This window comes from Trachemys scripta, chromosome 11, assembly GCF_013100865.1.
Source record: "Trachemys scripta elegans isolate TJP31775 chromosome 11, CAS_Tse_1.0, whole genome shotgun sequence".
In the NCBI taxonomy this organism is placed as follows: Eukaryota; Metazoa; Chordata; order Testudines; family Emydidae; genus Trachemys; species Trachemys scripta.
Window position 1 is genome coordinate 69,265,352 of NC_048308.1, and position 23,242 is coordinate 69,288,593.

The 23,242-nt window shown below is 43.7% G+C and overlaps 1 protein-coding gene across 5 annotated transcripts in view; it reads right to left on the bottom strand.

The window, feature by feature from the left end:
- AGAP1 (ArfGAP with GTPase domain, ankyrin repeat and PH domain 1) overlaps nt 1–23,242 on the bottom strand; it is a 641,433-nt gene that overhangs the window by 411,583 nt on the left and 206,608 nt on the right. For all 5 annotated transcript variants that reach the window (XM_034785592.1, XM_034785589.1, XM_034785590.1 and 2 more), the window contains exon 2: nt 4,268–4,326. In XM_034785592.1, the coding sequence (XP_034641483.1) occupies nt 4,268–4,326 (59 nt within the window). The remainder of the gene's footprint in view (nt 1–4,267; nt 4,327–23,242) is intronic.

Genomic DNA, 23,242 nt, shown 5'->3' on the forward strand with positions numbered 1-23,242 from the left:
GGAATGGTAAGGACAGTGCAGCAGCCCAACGCCACACAGAATGTTGAGGGGCAGGGGGCACAGAGTTTTCCCAGTATGCAGTTCTCTATGGGCTGCAGAGAGAAGCGAGCATAGGATTGTTGAACCGGCAGATCCACCAGAGTCTGCAGCATGTCTGTTTGCTGCCTGAGAAGTGCAAGCATCTCCAGCTGCACGTCCCTCTCCTTTTCCTGCAGCTCTCTCTTCTCCACTCTATCCTCCATGCTGTCTGCAATGGTAATCCTCCAAGCCCTGTGCTTTTATCGGAGGCAGCAGAGGGTTGCAGGATCTCTTGGAATAGGTCACCCCAAGTCCTTTTCCTTCTTCTCTTTATCTGGCTTGTCCGTTCTGCTGGTGTGGATGGAGAAACCCTCATGGCCACATTTGCAGCTGCTGAAAATACAATATACAGAAATACCATTGTCAGTGTATTCATGAGATAAACCAAAATTCAGGAGGCCGAACTCACTCCCTTTGATCCACACAAGTTGTTAGCACTACAGTCTCACTTCTCATTGGGATTTATACAGCATGAGCCATGGTGAGCACAGCCCTGGGGTGGGGGGCAAATTGGGGAAATGAGGGGAGATGGCTCACAGGCATGAGTATGCGTGTATAAGGCAAATGAACTGAATATTGGCACCACTTTCCACAGGCAGTGGTGACTATAGCTGAGCTCTCACCCCTAAGGGTAATGGGTGAGAGGGACCCTATGCTGCTAGCCTGTATGCTGCAATGGTTCCCACTATGGGCCATGGGAGAGCATCCTACCACAGGAGAAGAAATAAGGCAGCCCTCCCCAGAAACCTACAGCAGAGGATTGCAGACAAACTCCAGGAAAGTTTCATCGAGATATCTATGAAGAGTCATGGCACATCCTGGTGCACATAAATAGTGTGTTCCGCGGGGCCCCCTCTGCCTAACTGTCGAGGGGGATGAGAAGCAGACAATAACTCTCCCTCTAATATTTGTTTCACTACCTCTTCTAGAATAAGAGTGAATCAATAGATGTATACTGCTATTTTGTGGGTTCCATCCCTGTCATTTCAAAGAAAACAGCATACTTACCAGAGGTTCTTTCCCCTGCATCAAGATCGACTGTGCTGGACTGTAGGGACTGGCCGGACTGCGCTGGAGTCAAAAACATGCCCTGGTTCGCTGAGCTGCTGCCTCCCCCAATCACCTGTCCCCCACATTCTACTCCTCCTCCACTTCCTCATCCAACACCTCCTCTTCGCTGTTCACAGCAGAGGCCTCTGACTCTGGCTCCTCCGAAGTATCCATAGGGCTCTTGGGAGTGATGATGGAGTCTCATCTAAGGATGGCATGCAGCTCTTTGTAAAAGCAAATTTGTGGCTACACAGCAGAGCAATTGTTAGTTTCCCTTGCCTTCTGGTACACCTATTGCAGATCCTTGGCTTTCACATAGCTCTGCTTTTCATCCCTCTTGTAGCCCTTCTCCTCCATGCCCCAAGTGATCTGCTCGTAGATGTCGATGTTTCTACGGCTGCATCTGAACTGTGCAAAACCTCTTCGCCCCAGAGACCCAGGAAATCCACCATCTCCTGTTTTCTCCAGGCGGGGGAGCATCTGCAGCATGTAGTCAGCGTGGTCAGCTAGGCAGTTGCTAGGTGTACTCTCCAAGCCGGGCAATCAGGAAATGGAATTTCAAAAATTCCCAGGGCTTTAAAGGAGAAAGGCAGTTCTCTAGCCAGCTGGCTGCTTGGCAGCAGAGTTCACACTGGTGACCAGAGTGGTCAGGGTGGGGCATTGTGGGATACATCAACTGTTATTGGCCTCCAGGAGGTAAGTAACACAATGTCTACACTGACACTGCAACAATCTAACTACATCGGCTATGACTCTACACCACCGGAGGAGGAGATTTTATTAAGTTGGCATAACAGGGCAGTTACGTGGGCGGGAGCGAAATGTAAGTATATACGCATACACAGCTATGTCAATGTAAGCTGCCTTGCATCAAATTAACTGTGTAATGTAGACCAGAAATAAATCCTTGCACAAGCTTACAGAATCATATCAGTTTTGTCTTGCAGATTCTATTTTAAAAGGCAGCAGGAGAGAGACAGGCTCTGATCTGGTTGCACAAGAAAAATGTGAGGTGGCAAGGGAACATCTTCATATCCCCAAAACAGTGAAGGCAAAAGAGAAATTCAGACTATCCACCTCATATGCACACACAGCCCCCACGCTAACAAAAAATGGGATGGGGAGAAGATAGAAAAAAGATAAGGAGACAAGAGGTGGAATCCTGCACAAACAGCATGAGATCCTGTTTTTGGCTTTGTTTTCACTGAGGGATAACTAACACACATCAGCTATACCGCTGCAAAAACCTAGTCAAGACAAGGCACTGGAGTTTTTATTGTGAAGTAAATAGGTGAGGTCAGCCACAAACGAGGGTGGAGCATTGACCATGACTTTTTACCTTGCAGGTAAAACTACAATGTCCCCTGTCTCCACTAGCTATATTTCTGTAACATCCTAATGTGTATTAGTTATCCCACAGTAACAATGCACTTTTTTTCGGGGCAATGAAGCCAAAGCCTCTGTGACTAAACAAAAGCCCCTTACTTACCTCGACTCCTCCAACAATGCCTGAAAGCAGCAAGCATCTGCAGCATGCCCAGCTTTTTGAACTGGTTAGTCCCCAAGGTGTTGAACTGCTGGGGAATAGCCAATGCCTACTGTTAACTAAACGTTTGCTACTGTAGGCTCAATTGACATACTATGTACAGTGTAACAGTTTAATGCAGAGACAATAAGTCTATGACCAATTCAATTAGGTAAAAAGTAATAGAGTTTGTCATAAGAACCCTACAGGCAAAGGAAACTCAGAGGAGGTTGCTCTTGCGTTTCTAGTCCCGCTATACTTAAATATCCTAGAATAAACGGACACACAGCTGAGAGTTCACAGGAGAGTTACTGAGGATTCAATTCTTCTGGGCCACAAGATCTTTTTCACTGTAACTTGCTTTATGCTCTGGACTTGAAAAATTACCCCACTTAACAGCCAGAGAACTAAACCCACTAACCAGAAATCACTATAAAAGTCAAATGTGCGCACACACAAAAATTCCCACCACCAAGTTGCAGACATTCAGAGGCAATAAAAGTCTAGTTCCATGTCTTAATGCTGGGATTATTAGGAGGTTGTCCCCAGCAGGATACACACAGTTCGTGCTTTGCATCAGTATCTCCTGGGTGCCTGATAACTTTGAAATCTTCCTGTTCCCATCTGAATGCTGGAAGGAAGTTTTCTACATCTTCAACCCAAAAGCTTCCTCATTACAGTCTACAGCTATTCTATCAACCCCATTATCATTTGGGGAACCCCAGTTCCTGCCTCTAGTGTTGTTCTTTGGTTTCAAAACAGCAGCTCTGTGAAATTCCCTCATCTGCGCCATGCATTTTTATCTCCAGATATTCCTTTAGTCAATGGCATCTCCCACCTACACTCTCTTCAAGCTCAGCTAAAGTAATGCCAAAAATAAACAGTTTCTAAAAAGCTGCTTTAATTCGCATTCTTCTGGAACTAACATTAAGACAATCTGGTATCTTCCCTCTCACTAATCTCCAGTCTTTTAAGAAATCAAATGGAGTCCTGACAAAAAGCAACAGAAAAAAACATTTCAGCTAGACAATTCATTTTGAAATTCTTTTTTAAAACTTGGGAGTGAAAAAAATTGGTCCTATGCAGAGACCTTGGAGGAATGTAAAAGACACATTCCACTTAAAAAGTGATCAATTTCAAGTAGTGCACTAAAAGTTGTTCAGGTACTACATGTGCCTCCTAGTCCGCCTGCCCATTTTTGCATTTTAGAATATTTTTATTTTTAAACATTTTCTCTCTCCCACTCCCACACCCCTTTACTGCAAGGCCTCTCTACTCCCAAAAAAACAGAGCAAGTTACACTGGGGAAATGACTACTACACACAAAACACTGTTAATTGCACTAAGTAACCAAGCTGAAAAAAAACAACAGGAAAAAGCATCGTCTTCAATCTCAGTAACATTCTAAGATGTTAAAAGTTTAGACAGAGGGGTCTCTAAGTTATGTCCCATTAATATTTATATTCAAGGTTTAATATAATCTAAATGTTTTTATAAAGGAAAAACCTGGCAGACTTTAAATATAACCTTACGAATATTCCACTTCTGTGTAATGCAGTAAGAATGGAATGCAGAAGTAAAGAAAACACATGTAAATAAAAAAATATTACTTACCACTTTCAGCTCTGGTACAGATCGACTTAGTGTCCACTCCTGGCTATTTACAAAAGCATCTGTAAAAACAAAACAAAACACACATATATTTAGAAAGGTACACTATTAGTTTAGTAAAGCTGTATTTTTTATTCCTGCTGAAGCAGCCAAAAAAGCATCTAGGCCTTCAAATAATGGAAAAACCAGAAGCCTCATTCAAACCTCAGGTTTCAGAGTAGCAGCCGTGTTAGTCTGTATCCGCAAAAAGAACAGGAGTACTTGTGGCACCTTAGAGAATAACAAATTGATTAGAGCATAAGCTTTCGTGGACTACAGCCCACTTCTTTGGATTCCACTCTATATACATCCGATGAAGTGGGCTGTAGTCCACGAAAGCTTATGCTCTAATCAATTTGTTAGTCTCTAAGGTGCCACAAGTACTCCTGTTCTTTATTCAAACCTCAGTAATTTATGTATGCTTCCATCACTGAGGTTCAGATATTACAGTATTTATGTATTGACAATGCAGAAGGCACAGCCATAGCTAATTTTATCGTGTGATCCCAACGCAGATTTATATTGCAGTTAGAATTTTAATTCAATCCTTGCAGGTTATGAAAAAACTTCTCCTCTCCCTTGTTTCGCCAAAGCTGGGAGTTACCAGGTCAAAGGGATATAAACAGTTAAAAGGTGACAATTTTCATGAAGAGGAGTGATAAAACAACTGGGCAAGACTGAAAGACACTCCCCAAAGCAGGAAGAGAATGCGTAAAGGGAAGAGAAAGAGGCTTTGAGGAGGAGTCTATAGCAAGTTAAACCAACTAGGGATCCCAAGAAGAAGGTGAATAGACACCTAGTAAACTAGACACCCATATACTCAGTATATTAGTACAAAAGCATTTAAGACAAACAGATCTTAAACAAAAACATTGCTTTAAGAAGGCTGACTAGTAACTGGTTAGCACTTGCACATCTAGAGGGAACAATATTACAGGGTCTGGACATAAATCAGAGCTGCTGAGGTAATAATGTTTTATACAGGGGATCATGTGATTCCACTCTGAGAGCTGAAGCGAGAGGCCCAAGGCTTGGAGGTAGGGGGGTCGGCTCAGAAACCCCAAGAGGGGTCAGAGGGGCACTTTAGTAACTGTGACAAGTATCACAAGTGCTTTCTATGTAAAGTTTAGGGCTTAAATAAAATAAATTAATCTCTCACAAACATATGGCATCAGCAAGTTCTAGTTCTACAGAGCAATTCACACAAACTTTTTCAGAGAAACTGTCCTCTTCGTTGACAACACTGCTTGACTAAAAACTATAGAGATATAGGTTTTTCTTCACAGCCAACTTGAAAATGTCAAACACGACACCCTAAACTCAGTATACACTAAGTCAACTTCTCACACCCAGAGTTTCTAGTCTTGCCTATAAGTGGCAGAAATAAACCTCTAGTTCTGTTGTGGAAAAACATTTACATTTAAGCAAGTGTTCAATATCTCTCTTCTCTCAGTAAAGTTTATTTAACTTACTGGAGAAGAAATTAGTCTCAGGCACTGAAGTCCACATAGTAGTGTCCTAAATTACTGCACCATAAAAAATTACGACTTTGTAAAAAACACAATTTATGGAAATGCTTTACAAACCTCATCTGTGTTCCCTTCAAGCTAAGCATGAATTACATGCAAATTTCTCCAGTGACTTTTATGAATGATGGGAGAAATCCCAGAGTCTTCACTATCTTAATGTTTCATTACTTTTATCACATTTCCCCCTCACCAGCCCTCAAAGAAAAATGTAGTTATTTAATACACAATTGGGTATCACTCATTGATTTGGAAGCATTTTCTCTCTCCTTTTTATACTCAGTCCACATAAAACGGTTACCTACCTTCCACAACTGTTGTTCTTCGAGATGTGCTGCTCATGTCCATTCCAATTAGGTGTGTGCGCTGCATGCACAGTAGCCGGCAGGTTTTTCGCCTAGCGATAGCCATCGGTTCAGGCACACCCTGAAATGGCGCCTCCGTGGTGCCGTGTATATGGTCCTGCCGACCCACCACCTCTCCAGGTCCTTCTTACCAGCATTGCTCCGACAGAGGGGGTCTTGGAATGGACATGAGCAATACATCCCGACGAACGTCCAAAGAGTGGAATTTTTTCTCCCGGCTGTTTGCAAGTGGCTTAGAGTAAAAAAAACTGGAAGAAAAATGTCCTGCTGAAGAGGAACGAGCGTTCTGGCTAACTGTCACAGGCGATAAAAAGGAACTGAAGAGGCAGCGGGTTGGCAGTACCCTATATACTGCGCCCCGAGGCACCACCTGAACCGACCCAATAGGTACTGCTAGGGGAAAATCCTTCCAGCGACTGTGCATGCAGCGTGCACACACCTCACTGGAATCGACATGAGCGAGCACTCGAAGAAGAATTTTACATTTCAATTCTGCCTTTGAATTCAGATAGTTGTGTTGGTGGGACTGGCCACAGCATTTGAGAAATGGCTCCCAAATTTGCAAGTACACAAAACATTCATATCCAAGTATTGTACAGTTCCAGTTCTGTGAAGGTCACGACACCCAAATTCTCCTGATAGGTGGGGGAGGGGGGGTTCTTCAGATGGCAGCCCAGCAGGCTTTGAAATCTTCTGGATTAATTCTACTTATTTAGGTCTCTAAGGCCAGCTATACCTGCCGTTTTTAGGAGTTCTATAGGATCAGAACTCTCACCCAGTCATGGAGGACTTATTAAACAGGATCCCTGTTCAAAGATCAGAAAGTCCAACAGTGGACCAAACCTCAAACCGTTTAGCAATATCTATAGCAGAATTTAGGTTGAATATTCTGTTATCCTTATTGTTAGAGGAGAAATTGCTATGATTAATTTTAGCAATATTATTTGAGCACAGCCACTGATCTCAACCACGCGCAATACATAGAAGTTACAGTCTTTGCCCATGGAAGATCTAGACTGAACACATTGCCACTCAGTCAGGATGCGAACCTCCTTGGGAAAGAGATGAAGGTCTGACCTCAAAGCACTGCATAAAGATTTGGCGCTTTTGTGTTTCTGGGGGAGCGGGGGGCAAAGTGCGGTAGGTTATGTAATATATGTACATAGCAATACATGTTTTGACACTATTGCTGCAAATGTAATTTTCTCATCTAATTTACGTTTGCGTGTAAATGACATTTTTTCTAGAACATACATGTTCGTTATACAACAAGGAAAACCAAGTAAACCAAGATGAAAAGTAACTAAACATTTTCGGAAGCTTAAATGTTACACAAAATATAGTTCTCCATTAGCAACACTGACAAACCCCTGGAGTTGCGCCTTCATGGAGTTGCCCTGCTGACCCCTCTCCCCCGCCTCTTCAGTTCCTTCTTGCCCACTTACTCCAACAGAGGGGTAGGCAGGTAGGTCTTGGAACAGACATGAGCAACACATTGTGCCCTCGTGGAGTATGCTGCCAGAGTGGGGGCAGGTATCTTTGCCAAGTCACAGCATGCCCAGATGCAGGCCGTGATCCATGAGGATATTTTTTGGGACAACACTGGAAGCCCCTTCATCCTTTCCACAATTGCAACAAACAGTCGTGTTGATCTCCTAAACGTCTTAGTTCTTTTGATATAAAAGGCCAGTGCATGCCTGATGTCCAGGGAGCGGAGCATTCGCTCCCGGTTGTTGGTGGGTGACTTAGGGAAGAAAACTGAGGAAAATGTCTTGGTTTGCATGGAACTGCGAAACCACCTTTGAGAGAAAAGCCAGGTGGGGTCGTACCTGAACCTAGTCCTTATAGAAGGCAGTATATGGAGGTTCAGCAGTCAGGGCCTTAATCTCAGACACCCTCCTGGCTGAAGTTATAGCCACCAGGAACACTACTTTCCAGGAAAGGTAAAGAAGTGAGCATGTAGCTAAGCACTCGAAGGGTCCCCCCCATCAGACTTGAAAGTACCAAGTTAAGATCCCATGCAGGGATCAGTTGTCTTACTTGAGGTACAGTCTATCTAGTCCTTTGAGGAAGTGGCCGTCCATTGGGTTAGCGAAAACCGATCAACTGGCAAATCCGAGATGGAAGGCCAAGATTGCAGCCAGGTGCGCCTTTATTGACAACACTGACAGGCCTTGCTGTTTCAGGTGCAATAAATAGCCCAGGATAAAGGGAATCAAAGACTGTAAAGGCAGAGTGTCCTTTTGTAATGACCAAATGGAGAATGCTCTTCCAGTTAACTAAATTAGTGACCGTAGTAGATAGTTTCCTGCTGCCGAGGAGGACTTCTCTAACAGGGGTTTACCCATGGAGTTTCCATACCGTGAGGTGAAGAGACTCGAGAGTGGGATGCCAGAGGTGGCCATGGTCCTCAGTGATCAAGTTCAGGACTATGGGCATGGTGATCAGCGTGTCCACTGACAGGTCTAGGAGGGTAAACTAACTATTTACAGGATACAAAGAGAAATGTCCACTAGGGGATCGCTTGCCATAGCAAGAGAGAGAAGCAGCTCCAACGACCGTCATGGGAGATAAGAAGGAACAGAAGAGGTGGGGGGTCGGCAGGGCCCTATATACGAAACCATGAAGGTGTAACTCCAGGGAGCTTCACAGCTGACCCAATGGGTACTGCTAGGGGAAAAACCTGACAACCACGCACGCGGTATGCACACACACCTACTTGGAATGGACATGAGCAAGCACTCGAAGATCATCATCAGCTTTCCTAGAATCATAGCTGGAAGGGACCTAGAGAGATCATTTAAGTCCAGCCCCCTTAGGACCAACTATACTACACCATTCCTCACATGTGTTTGTCTAACCAGTTCTTAAAAACCTCAAATGAGAGGGATTCCACAACCTCTTTTGGAAGCCCTATTCCCAAACTTTATTATCCTTAGAAAGTGTTTCCTAATATCTAACCTAAATCTCCCTCGTTCCAGATTAAGCCAATTACTGCTTGCCCTACCTTCAGCGGACACATCTTCTTTATAACAGCCCTTAACATATCTGAAGTCCTTATCAGATCCCCTCTCGGTCTTCTTTTCTCAAAACTGAACATCTCCCAAGTTATTTAACCTTTCCTTATAGGTCATATTTTCTCAACCTGTCACAGATACTAACACAAATAATTTTCTCTACACCACCACTCACACAGGCTAAGGATCAGGTCCATCTGGGTCAGTTACTATATTGCCTGAGGACCAAAGCCTGGAGTTCTTACTCCCACTGGCTAAGATTTACCTAGATGCTGCTGTTAATACTCTAATACTCTATCTTTCTTACTCACTCTGTAGCTTTGGAGACGTCATCTCAGAGTAGGTGAGCTTTGTCAAAATGAACATTGAAGGTTTTCTCTATGCTTTATGTTCACCTGACCAAAATGCTCAGATCTGTGGGCTGTCCCAAACAATGTGCGTCTGGTTCCCTTGCACACATCCATTTCCAGGGCTTGACCCACTGCTCACTGAAATAAATGGCACTGACTGAACAGGCTTCATTCAGATCTGGCCCTATTTGAGGAGTGAACATCTGCATTCACTGCAATGGGTGCCAACCCACATCCCAGTGACGATCCCTTAAATGCCAACATCGTTAACTGTTTCACAGCTCAAAGATTGTGAGAAATGAGACCAAGTCTAACCATGAAAACCTACACTAGCATTTCCCAAAGTGTCTGCTCCTGGCAGGGATAGGGTATCGGAAACGTGCACAGGACTACCAAAGGTGGCATGTAAGATGTATAAATTAAGATGTGTTAGGACTTCAGTACCTCACGATAGACTTGAAAAGAAAGTGCAGTAAGGGGACAGGGGAGGCTCAGGGTTCCATAACTCATTTTCCCGAAAGGGGACTCAGTTTTCAAAAGTTTGGAAAACACTGGATTAAATTAAGTATCAGTTCCCTGGAGTTAGTAAGGACTTGGCATTCCTTTGAAAAAATTTTAATATAAACAATTTTAATAAAAATTCATTTTTAGTATTAAACAATTTAAGTTTTCATTTTCAAAAAGCCACACAGTTAACAGATGCATGCTATCAGTTCTAATACAGTATATGGACAAGGGGACACAGTAGCTGCACCTACTAAAGTGAATCGTTTACAAGCTATTACACAGTAAGCATATGTTTTTTCTCCTCTCACAGAGGTGGATTTATTATGCTGACAGGAGAGCTCTCTTCTGTCAGCATAGAACTTCTTCACCACATGTGCTGCAGCTGTACTGCGGTAGCACGGGTAGTGTAGACTAGTCCTCAGTAATCTGCTGCGGTAACATTATTCACACTCCTTTTCTCTGTCCAAACTGTAGATGGATTTCACAAACATCCAGGATTTTATACACACTGTAGGGACTTCATTAATCCCAACAGGCCCTAGAAATTCCCTGATTGGAGAATCTTGTAAGGGAGGACTGCAAGCCTGTGCCTGTGCTGCTCCTGCACTTATGTTATTAGAAAAAGGACATTATTAGAAGGACACTGACCAACTCTGGTTTTATTCTGCCTCTGCTCCTCCTGCAAGGCACAGCTCCAATGAGGGAATCATTGCACAAAGGAGCAGCGCATTTGCACCTACAAGAGGCACAAGAACAGTGGGATAAATAAAACCAAGACAGCAGAGAGAGAAGTCAGAATGGAATGGAGGGAGGGAAACAATGGAAGACATCAAACAGAAAGTAAGGGAGACCTGTGCACAGAGAAGAGAGGAGGCTGCTGACCTGAGTTCCCTCTAAGCTGCATGGCCGCGCAGCAGCCTATTAAGCACCTCGCAGGCGCTCAGGGCTGCGGCGGGGAGAGATGCCTCTCCCCCAATGTCAGACCTGCCGCGGCAGGGAGAAGCGCCTCTCCCCACCGGCCCCAGCCCAGCCCTGGACCCGCGGCGGCCAGAGAAGAGGTGCCCCTCCCCCAGTTTCAATCCAGCCCGGCCATCACCTCCATATTGGTGCACATAACAAAATTCATTCTGTACACGCGTGGGAAAAATTAGAGGGGACACTGCTGCTGACCAAGAGATAGAATAACAATAATTTGTGAGAATATGCAACAGCTCAGCTTGTGACTCTATTTGATTCCTTATTCCATGGGCCAGCTGAGGCAACAGCATTACAGAGGCAATGAAGTTAGCTGCCAAAGTGAATGGATCATCTTAGGTCTGTGTGTTTAGCTATACCGTGCCTGCACCTGGAGTGGTTTTCAAACTTTTTGAGCTAAGTCCCCCCCCTTGAGTTATATTTTGAGGTTGAGCCCCCACCCCCCCACCCCCAAGCCTGCTGAAAGTGAGTCAAGGGGTGGAGGCGACGCTCCCCTGGACCCCACTGTGCAGAGCTGGCCTGAGCCCCGCCAGCTCTTGCTACCCCCCCAAAATAGAAGTCAAACTATGCCTATGCCCAAAGGTCCCACCCCGGCCCGGAGCCCTGAATCATCATTCCCAAGAGCCTGTACATTGTGACAGAAAACATGAAGTGAGAAATCATTAGTAGGCATACCAGATGAGTAAAGGAGAATTCAACCAGGGCCCAGTGGTATACTGTACATGCCTGTTCCCCTTAAACACTGAGTGGCAATCCTCTTTCTGACCCCCTCGTCTTCACTAAAAGGCCACCGTAAAAATACTGTACACAAAACCAAGTGAATCCAGAGGACTGTGCTATTGGAAAACTCTTCTGCCTTTTACGAAATGGTTGCATAAACAGTGGCTCCTGTTTAAATGATTATGTAAATAATGTATTCATTTGGAAATGTTTAGAATAAACAGTTTTATTTTAAGTAGAAGGAGTTAGTTGACAAGCAATGACTCCATGCCTAACATATCCCAGGACTTTATTAACAATAAATACAAACCTATTGTATAACTGACATTTTGGTTTAAATTGGGGGATTCTTTTATTGGGGGGTGGGGGGCGTTGCATTTTAACTCTGATCTGCAAGTGACATATGGCATACAACAACAAATTCAATGTCTAATTATTTTTCCCCACTCTCCTTCCCCAATCTTAAAGACACTAGACATCTTATTTAAAAAGCTACAACCGACTAAAAGAGTAATGCTACTCCAGCCCAGAAAATTAAGTTAAGTCTTTGCAAAAGTCAGTTATCTTCAATAAGCATAAATATTTTTTCCCTACCCCCGCAAAAAAGTTCATTTTTATTATTTTGTCTTTTTAACCTAATTGTGTTTTTGATGGAATATTTCCCCCCTTATTATATATTAAGGTGGTAATTTTAGAGGGCAATTATGAACTAGAATTAAAAACAATATTTCATGAAGCACCAAATGTTCACCTCTCCTTATGGCATGCAGTACCTCCAATAATTTCAGCAGAAATGACATTTGCAAGAGAAGATGAATAAATCACTACTTAAGTGGAAGTTAGAGGAAGAAATATACAGCTCACAATTAGTACTATAACTCAAAAACCTCGGAATAATGAATGATTGATCTTTCTCACCTAAGTTCTCAAAAGCCCAAAATTAACTCAGAATGAAAGACTTGCAGGTAAAACAGGACTGACAAGATTTTTAACATTCTTTTCATACAAGGAAAGCAATACAGCTTGAGTTAGTGGGTGTGTTATGTCACAAATTAGCCAGATCCATATACAATTTTTTCCCTAATTTTCCACACTTTATAGCATATTAAGGGAAAGCTGTGTTAGTACACAACTAGTAAGTACTAGTAAGTTAGTACTAAACTAGTAAGTGTGGATTTAAATATTCTGGAACAGATTTGCATATTAAAAAGAATCATATTTATGAAGTAGGTGAACTGTGAGGCTTCGAAGAAGTGGGCTGTAGTCCACGAAAGCTTATGCTCTAATAAATTTGTTAGTCTCTAAGGTGCCACAAGTACTCCTGTTCTTTTTGTGAGGCTTATGTTTGCATTTCTTTAACTTTGGAATTCAAGTGAATGCACTATATAGTGTTTAACAACATAGGAAAGGAATGAATTTTAAAAATAATCATAATTATGTGTCTTGTCATTTAGGTTATACATTGATTAAAATGTGTATGTTGCCAATCCTTGATTTTTAGAAGGTGAAGGTCAAGTAAAACTATATTCCTAAAATAGCCTTAAAATACATTTCCTTACTTGTGTTACTCACAATGCATTAAATGATTCTGGAATATATATTTTTTGCTAGTTAACTAACACTTTCATTAACCTTGAACATAAACTCAATTATTTATAGTTTCACTTTCCAGTTCTACTATTTAAATAAAAATTACATAGTATAACTGCAAACACTGAAAAATGATTAAAAAAAGTTAAAGTATTAAATGAGATGTTGAGTTGTTTCCCCAAGCCCTTACAAAATATAGGTTTTTGACTTAAACTATTTAACGTTTGTATTGAATAGGGTTACCATACGTCCGGATTTTCCCGGACATGTCCGGATTTTTGGGCCTCAAATCCCCGTCCGGGAGGAAATCCCAAAAAGCCGGACATGTCTGGGAAAATAGGGAGGGAGGGCCCGGCGGTGCTCGGCCGGGCGCCAGGCCAGGGCCAGCGGTGTTCGGCCAGGGGCCAGCCCGGGGCCACTCTGCCAGGGGTGCTTGGCTGGGGACCGGCGCCCCAGGGCCTGAGCCAAGCCAGGCGGGAGACGCCGGGGCCAGAGCCTCTTGGCCTGAGCCGGCCAGCCGCCAAAGGAAGCCACTCAGCCGGACTGGGCCGCGCCGCGCCCCAGCCCCAGCTTACCTGCTGCCTCCCTGTTTCAGGCTTCTCGCAAACATTTGATTCGTGGGAAGCAGGAGAGGGGGAGGAGCAGGGGGCGGAGCGTTCAGGGCAGGGGGCAGAGGCGGAGTTGGGGCAGGGCTGGGGGCGGGGCCCCATGGAGTGTCCTCCTTTTTAAAAATTAAAATATGGTAACCCTAGTATTGAAGATATTAAATTTAGAAGTTAGTGCTGAAATGTTTAACTTCATCTGTATTGTTGACAAACTAGGAAAATGTACATGTGTTTACCTGAAAATTTCCTTTCTTCCAGTAATAATGTCCACAGATCCATTACATTGCGTACTTCAGCCTACTTGTAGCTTAGGGTAGAACCAGACCTGTTGGTCACTAGCAGCGGGGTAATGCCCCACAACCTGAAGTTTCTTCCAGTTAAGTCAACTTCCACAGCCTTGATAATCCAGTTCTACTTTCCTAACTTAAGGATTGTGTTAATTATACTTTGAAGAGAATGCACAACAATTTATCCTACTGAGGATTAAGGGAAATTCTCCCTAACAAACTAACTTAAGTCCATGGATATCAATTTCCACCACTATTCTGGTGGAACCATTTGGGTCCGAGGTGGGACTGATCTGTGGACCTCATTATCCAAAAAAAGAAAATTTTCAGGTAAGCACGTGCATTTTCTTATTCTTCTTTGTGCTGTTGTCCAGAGATCCCATAATGGTATTTTTGTAGCAGTGTGCCTTCCAGGGTGGGAAACAGGATCAGGCAAAACCAGACATATTGCCTAACCTCCATCTCCCCTGGGAACGTGTTAAGACTGCCATATATGGGAATGGCTGAACACTGGATGACCAACAGGTGGAATTTTGGTGAATGTATATATTGATAGCCATGTGGCCACCTATTAGATCTCATACAGGAGACAAATACTCTGCCCTGAGATCATCCAGTCCTCAAGAGCATGGACACTAATGCTAAACAGTAGCACATTACAGTCACTTGCATGCTGGGATAGCTGCCCATAATGCACCGCTCCCAATGCCACTGCAAGTGCTGCAAATGTGGCCATTCCAATGCGCTTGAAGTGGTCAGTGTGGACAGACCATAGTGCTTCCCTTACTGCGCTCTACGAAGGCGGGTTTAACTCACAGCGCTCTACATCTGCAAGTGTAACCATGCCCCTAGCTGAGAAAACTCACAACTCATAAGACTGGAGATAGTAGCTACTAGGTGGTCTACTTTAATGGATAGGAAGGAGGATGACATCTGTAGGGAATCAATCTTGTAAAGAACAGACTTTTTGTTTACAAACCCACAGTAAGGCCCTCCTAGAAGAACTCAAGGATGTATTTCAATAGTTAGCATGACAAGATAGGTGAGGTAATATCTTCTGCTGGTGAGAGAAAAAAAAAGACTTTCTCTCACAAACAGAGTTGATCCAATAAAAAGATCCTACCTCACCCAACATCTCTTCCTAATATCCTGGAACCGACAGGGCTAAAACACTGCACACTAGTTTAGCATGGCAGTTCAACTACGGAATTTGCACCAGTCAGTACAATAAGTTTTATTTATTGACTTCTGAGGGTCCCTGACAGTGATAAGATCATCTATTTTAACCTGTCTGGTCCCAGATGGAAGATTGATATTGCAATATCAAACCTCAGAGAAAGAGAAATCCAAAAACCCAGCATTAGGTTAATCAAGTCAGAGCTGTAGCTTCTTCAGCAGAAAGGCATACACTGCTGCTCACTTGTTCTTATCTTTCCATTGTCCTAGAAACTTGTGGAAAACATGGGAAGGCATACTGCAGACACACTGTCCATCTTTGCAAGAGCTCATTCACAACCTCACATTCTAGATCCTGACACATGGAAAGGCAACAAGGCACTGTTTCTAGAAGCAAAGAGGTCAATCACCAGTGCACCATATGAGTGAGGATATTCCTGAGTGCACTAGCCACTCTGATAACCAACTTCTGACACGAAGTCTTGAGTTCTCCTCCCCTCACTGGGCAGTGCAGCTTGAGATAGGAAACTTTGCTCTGCAAAGGTTAGTAGGGGTTGATTTTCTCTGCAGTAGGGATGATTGTGTTGTTCTAGGTTATCTATGAAAATTCCAATAGACTTCCTGACTGTCCTGAACAAGACAGATTTGAGTACCCATGTAAGGAACAGTGATCTGTGAGTGCAATAAATCATTTTGTTCCAATTGGTGGATGCTGTCCTAGCTCTTTTTCAGGGATCTATTTCTTTAACTTAATTGGGACCGGAATGAGCCCCCTCCGTTATCCAGCTAGCATCTGACATAAGATTCACTCTGCCTGAGTCACTAAAAAGTGGATCCTTTCAAAAAAATCTGATTTGCTACATCACCAGCCAAGGCAGTTAAGAAAATACACCAGAACCTTCATCTGTGACAATGGATATGATTGGGGCAAGATGCAGAGGGAGTCACAGGACTTAGTAGGCATGTCTCATATGAACTCTGGATCACTGAAGCATATCTGTGTATGGAATCCATATTCCCAATAGGCTCCAATAATATGAAGTGGACTATTGTTTCTGTTATGCCCTGTATTTTCCTTTTCATCTTCTGTTAACATTCTCCTAAGATGACACCTTGGATCTGATAGTATTCATCCTGAACCCAGGCCAAGGACTGACTTCACTGGCACTGTATGTCTGTTTATTATGAACACAAGATATATTCCACAAACCATATCACTGTGTTTGTTTCAGCTTGCTCTCTGCACAAAGCCTTAATCAGAAAAAATTGTCCTGGGAGAGTAATTGAGTTTGCTTGTTCTTTAGAGCAAGTATGAATACTGCCATGATCCTGGAAGAGACACAGAGCACGTGTCAGCTTTCACTCTATGCATCCGAAGAAGTGAGGTTTTTACTCACGAAAGCTTATGCCCAAATAAATCTGTTAGTCTTTAAGGTGCCACCAGACTCTTTGTTGTTTTTGTCAGATGAAAAGGTCTTGATCAAGCTGGGAGATGGGCGGGAGAACTGCTATCCATAAAGAGGAATTATCTGTGGGGTGATAAAATGGGAATGTGAAGATAACCTTCCTTTGGGAACTTATTCAGATGTTGGAAGATCAGTGGTTTTCAACCTGGGGTCCACAGACTATGTCTAAGATTTCCAAAAAGGTCCACATCTCCATTTGCAATTTTTTAAGTGTCTACAAATGAAAAAAGGTTGAAAACCACTGTTGTAGATAGAGCCCTCCATTGTTTGTGCCTGAGGAGAGAAATAATATGGAAAATGGGTTATATTACTCTGATTATACATAGATAGATGGTTTCAATCATATCCTGTCATACCAATGGGAATAACACCTACCTGTTCCTGCAATTCTTGCACAACTCCATACAATACCCCCTCTAGACAACATCCATTGGCTTCATTTTGACCAAACCTATAGGCAGACTTTCTCCCAAACTGAATAAGCCTGAAACATGGTCAAATTCCAGACCAGGCTGGTTGGGAATCATGCAGATAGCTCTGCAACAACTGAGCGTTCCTGTGAACCTCACATCAGCACCCTGCACTTATTCTAGCTACCAGGTACAGAGTGGTATTTTCTCCTGTTGTACCCTAGGGACTGCTTCAACTTGCCATATGACCAATACTCATTTCTATCATGCCTGGTAGTAGCCAGGATTGTAAGTCAATTTTTGCTATGACCGAATAGTCTCAGCTTTACATAAAGCTTCCCACTGGATCACTAAGTTCAGGAAATTGATACTTGAGATCAGATGCTCAGTAAAAACCAAGTCCCTTACATCTGCGTGAAAGAGATTTCTGCCCCCTTATCTTTTTCAGAGGCAGTGCGAGTTTCAGGCTGAGGGAGGCCACGTGTATAATACTGTTCACCAGCATTAGCATTGCTTGTGAAAGCCTGAAGAGGCTCTTTACGGTGTCAGGACAATTCTTAATTCTTTTTTTGTATTGGTCTGATGTTATATGAGAGTTTTCATGCCCAAAGGAGGCAAGTGAGACAATATCTGCACAGACACGGCTTCCTGTGAAGGGCCTATATAGTGAGAAGGCTACTTTATCAGGCAAAAAATTCCCCATTAGCAACACTGAGATCTTGGCCACTGAGGAAATAGCCACATTTACCTTCAGTAATGACATTAGATTGAAATTTGGACTGGTGCACACTAAGGGACCTTATAAATAAAATAAATGCTGGGAGGGGAAGAGGCTCAAAATAAAATAAGCAGTGGGCCAAGAGGCCCCTTTCTGCCTGCTTGTTCTTCCACATCTGCACTGCTGTCCTTCTGATCCCTCCATGGCCAGGTGCTGCAGGGAGGAGGCATCAGCAGTGGCAAGGCATAGCAACCCACAACAGAAGCTGGGATCTTCCATCTGGTGTGCTGCCCTTTCGGCTTTCCTCCCCTCATGGGGACGGGGAAGAAAGGACTGCCTGCCCCAGAGCCAGTGGTGTAGTCGAGGGTAAAGGTGGGCAAATGCAGTTTACACACTTCAGATTTGGGGAATATGGAGTTTAGTTTAGCCACTGCTTATCACTACACTATTGCCCAGAACTAGTTCTTTTCGATCCTGCCTGGCTCCTTTCCTGCCCACACCAAAGTTAGCGTGCCCAGCCTGAGCTGAAGGAAGGCAAGGGGGGGACCTTCACTCTGCACACAAAGCCAGCTGAGCTCCCCAACAAAATAACATTTTCTTCCATGACTATCAAATTCAGATATTACTACATGTGTAGCATTTAACCATTTCTTAAATGTCAATCAACTTAATACCCAGGTATTTTATCAAATCTGGATAGATAGCATACAATCTATGCATAAGTTAGCACGAACCCTGAAAATGCCACTTTGGTTACCTGAGAAGACCACCATGCCATCACAAAAACCATTTAAATACAACACTAAGCAAAATACAATAAACCTGCCCCGTGTTGTGCCTTGACGGCCACCAAATTGTAATTTGAGCACATACAGTCATGGAAATGGGTGCTAACTGAGAACTTTTTACTAAGAAAGCTCTGCCATCCATCTTACGTCCGGCTTCAGATACTAATGGCAAAAGCATTACAACTGACCTTAACAGCATAGATATAGGGCAAGTAGTTCCACGGCCAACATAATCTGATCTGCTTAAAATGCCTTAATAATTTACACTTAGGAATATGTGTCATATTGAAGTTCCAATCAAATGGTTTCCTTCCACAGAGTTTCATTAACAAAGCAGCTAGTCAGTCATGCTACTGATTCAGTAGTTGTATCTGATTGTTATCAAATAGATATTCCCCCTCCACGTTTTTGTCTCTCCTGCTTAAAGAGTTCAAACCATCCACATTCTCTCAGTCTGTATCTTGTCATGGTTTTGACAAGAGAAGACAGCTTATATTGTGAGACCTGATCAAACTGCCTATATGCCTTGATTCTATATGCAATCAATTGTCATCAACCTGACAAGGTTAATACATCCATCTGCTGCTGCACTCACGCCTAGTCCATCTGATTTACTGTACAATCTCTTGTTCTGCCTGTGTACTTTGTCCCTTGTACCATTGCACTATTTTGGCCTTGACTATTAATTTAAACCAAAACCCATGAATTGTACAGATATATTTTTGACATAAACATAGCAAATGTCCCTCAAGGGAGCAAAGAGGAAAGAGAAGAAAGGTTTTTCAAGAAAAGACATAAAAGGCTTGAATCTTTTATGATTCTTAGAAAGCCTCTTAAAAGCTTGCCTCTGGGTATCCCAAGGTCCCTTTCCTGTTCTTTTATAGGACAAGGCACTACAAAGAAAGCAAGGGGCTTATTTCAGGAATAAGTGCAGCAAAAGGATCTTTTCCCAGCATAAGAAAAAAGGTGCACTGAATCATAAGAAAGTAAAAATGTAAATTGCATGGTGCAACAATTCTTATGGTTGGGTTTTGCATGACAAACAGCACTTTCAACTACTTTGTTTAATAAACTATTAATTTGTAATTATGCATCTATTGAGAAGATGGGACCAATACACTAGCTACATAAAGTACAAATTATTATACACATACATAAACAACACACAAAAGTACATACATGTACTCAATATATTCCTCTGATTGTAGATATGGAATATTTTTAGACAGTTTCTCAACAGCATATTTGCTGTGGCTACTTATTTGTGTATTCCTAGGAAGGCTGAATAAGAGGTATTATGAGTTTCATACAAATCAGGGATTTTGTCTAAAGGTTACAAGACTAGAGTTTCTGTTTGAAACAGATATTTTATAAATAAAACTAAGTTGAAATGCCCAGTTTTTTGAGAACTTAAGAAGTATTTTTAGAACACCTTCCCTCCAACCCACCCTATGCATCATTCTGTGTAGCGCATAGGGCAGCTTATCAGGCTCTGCGTGGAGCCTCATGGTAAGGGGTCTGGGGCTGGGAGGGGTTGGATAAGGGGTGGGCGTGGGGGCAATCAGGGGACAGGGTGGGTTGGATGGGGGGGGTGTCTCTGGAGGGGGCAGTCAGAGAGCAGGGGGGGTTGGATGGGGCATGGGAGTCCCGGGGTCTGTCAGGGGGCGGGGGGGATGGATAGGGGTCAGGGCAGTCAGGGGACAGGGAGCAAGGAGGGTCCTGGGGGGAGGGGCAGTTAGGGTGGGAGGGTCTCTGGAGGAGGTGGTCGGGGGACAAGGAGCTGGGCGGTTGGGAGTTCTTAGGGGGGCAGTCACCCAGCCCTCTCCCCTAAGCCCTGATCCCCCCACACACACACCCTGCCCTCTGCCCCGCAAACACCCCAGACCCCTGCCCTAAGCCTTGTACCTCCCTCATACACACCCAGCCCTCTGCTTGACTCCTTCATCCCACCCCCACAACCCTAGCCCTGACTCTGGCACCCCCACACATCCCTAGCCCCCCTTCTGCCCTGACACCTGCACCACCCCACATCCCCAGCCCCCCTCCCCCCACCTGCCACATCCCCACCCCCACCCGGAGCACCAAACGGGAGCTCCTGCAACCCCCTCCCCCATTCCCATCTGCACCCCTCGCATCAAATGGGAGCTGCCCAGGTAAGTGCCCCACACCCGAACCTCCTGACCCAACCCTGAGCCCCTCCCTCATTTTAGCTCCTGGCCCGACCCTTTACCCCCAGCCCTGTGCTCAGTGCACTGCCACCCTCAGCTCAGTGCAGAGAGAGGAAGAGAATGGCCAGAACCAGGGAGAAGGTAGGTACCCACTGTATGTGGGGAGGGCTGGGAGCCCAGACTGGCAGCGGGGTGAGTGGATCCGGCAGCCACAATCCCGGCTGGCAGGAGCCGGCGGATGGAACCCCTGAGCGGCAGTGAGCTGAGCTGCTCAGTCCACTGCCGGTCTGGGGTCCTGGCCGCCGGCCCCACACAGCCCACTGCTGGTCTGGGGTTCTGGCTGCCGGACCCTTGCCAGCCGGGGTCCTGGCCGCAGGCCTCGCTGAGCCCACTGCCGGCCTAGGTGAACAGAACCCCAGACCAGCAGTGGGCTGAGCAGGCCGGTGGCGTAAGATCAACATTTTAATTTCATTTTAAATGAAGCTTCTTAAACATTTTGAAAACCTTGTTTATTTTACAATACAACACTAGTTTAGTTATGTAATATATAGACTTATAGAGAGAGACCTTCTAAAAAACATTAAACTGTATTACCGGCACACGAAACCTTAAATTAGAGTGAATAAATGAAGACTCGGCACCCCACTTCTGAAAGGATGCCGACCCCTGCTCTATCTAATCTGTAGCCCCTAGTGCTGTCTTTGTCCCTTCCAGTACTGTCGTTTCATGCCTTTTATCCTTGGAATTGCCTCCTTTACTCAGACACCCAACCCCCCCCATTTCCTCTCAATATCTCCTTAACACTTACTGCTTTCCACTTATGCTCCAATGCTGATCCTTCCTCAAGGCCATCTTTTTCTACTCACACTTAAATATTAAGTCATTTATATTATACCTGTTTAGAGTCAGACTGAGCTTATGAATGCAGAGATCTTATCTTCTTCTGATTGTTAAACTCCATATAAGTCAATGATGGTGGTGGTATAAATAAACTAGAATAAATATAAGGACTAAAATACTTCCACAATATCCAGTAGACTTGATACTCAAAGTCAACTTCAAAATTTGTTGTTATTATTCTGTTTATTTAGGGAATGGGGGGAAAGCAGGAAGAATAGAGATTCACATCACTTTCCTAATTTTCCTTTTGTGTCATCATAAAGCCAGAAACCCAGGCCATTCAACGGAGATTCACTTGAAACACAAATTAAATGTCCTCCTGAACATAGGCTAATTCCTGGACTTCCTCCTGGTGAAACCCAATGTTATGATTTATTCTATTACAAACTCAAAAATCATTTTTTCATGTACAGAAGTGACACCACATACTGTTAAATCAGTGAAGTGTAAAAACATGGTTAAGTTTAGTCACAAAATATTGTAAAAAGGAACAGTGAAATTTATTACCAACTTATCACTAAGTGAAATGAATTTATAAAAAAAATAATGGCCATAATATGCAAAGAAGTACAGAATTTATGCAGTTTGGCCTTCTCTTCAAACCACACAAACATTGTTATAGTGCCTAAAAAAAGATCCATTTACATTATTTTTCAAAAAGAAAGCAAACATCCATTAGAAAAGCTGTCAATTCCTGTTTATTTTGCTCTCTTATATTTGGAAACTGTAATGGAAAATTGAATAAACGACTAGCTGCCAGTGTTTATGTGCAACCCAATTAAATTCTAAAAATACAAAACACAAACAGATTTTTATGCAAAATGCCAGTTTTCCGTTTTAGGCACATATCTTTTCTGACTAAACAAAAATGCAAAATGCAGAAAAAAAACAGTAACTCGCCTTCTCGTAACTGTTGTTCTTCGAGAGGTGTTGCTCATGTCCATTCCAATCAGGTGTGTGCGCGCACACATGCATGGTGACGGGAAGATTTTTCCCCTAGCAGCATCCGTGGGGCCGGCCTTGGCACCCGCTGGAGTCGCACCTCCATGGCGCTCAATATAGAGCTCTGCCGACCCGCCACTCCTTCAGTTCCTTCTTACCGGCTACTCCGACAGAGGAGAAGGAGGGAGATACTGGACTGGACATGAACAACACATCTCAAAGAACAACAGTTACGAGAAGGTGAGTAACCATTTTTTCTTCCAGTGCTTGTTCATGTCGATTCCAATCAGGTGACTCCCAAGCCCAACTGTAGGTGGTGGGGTCAGAGACTTCCACTGATTGGAGCACTGCTCATCCGAAGGCCACATAGTCTCTGGCCTGTTGGGGAATCACATAGTGAAAGTGTGGCTAGAGGACCACGTCGCCGCC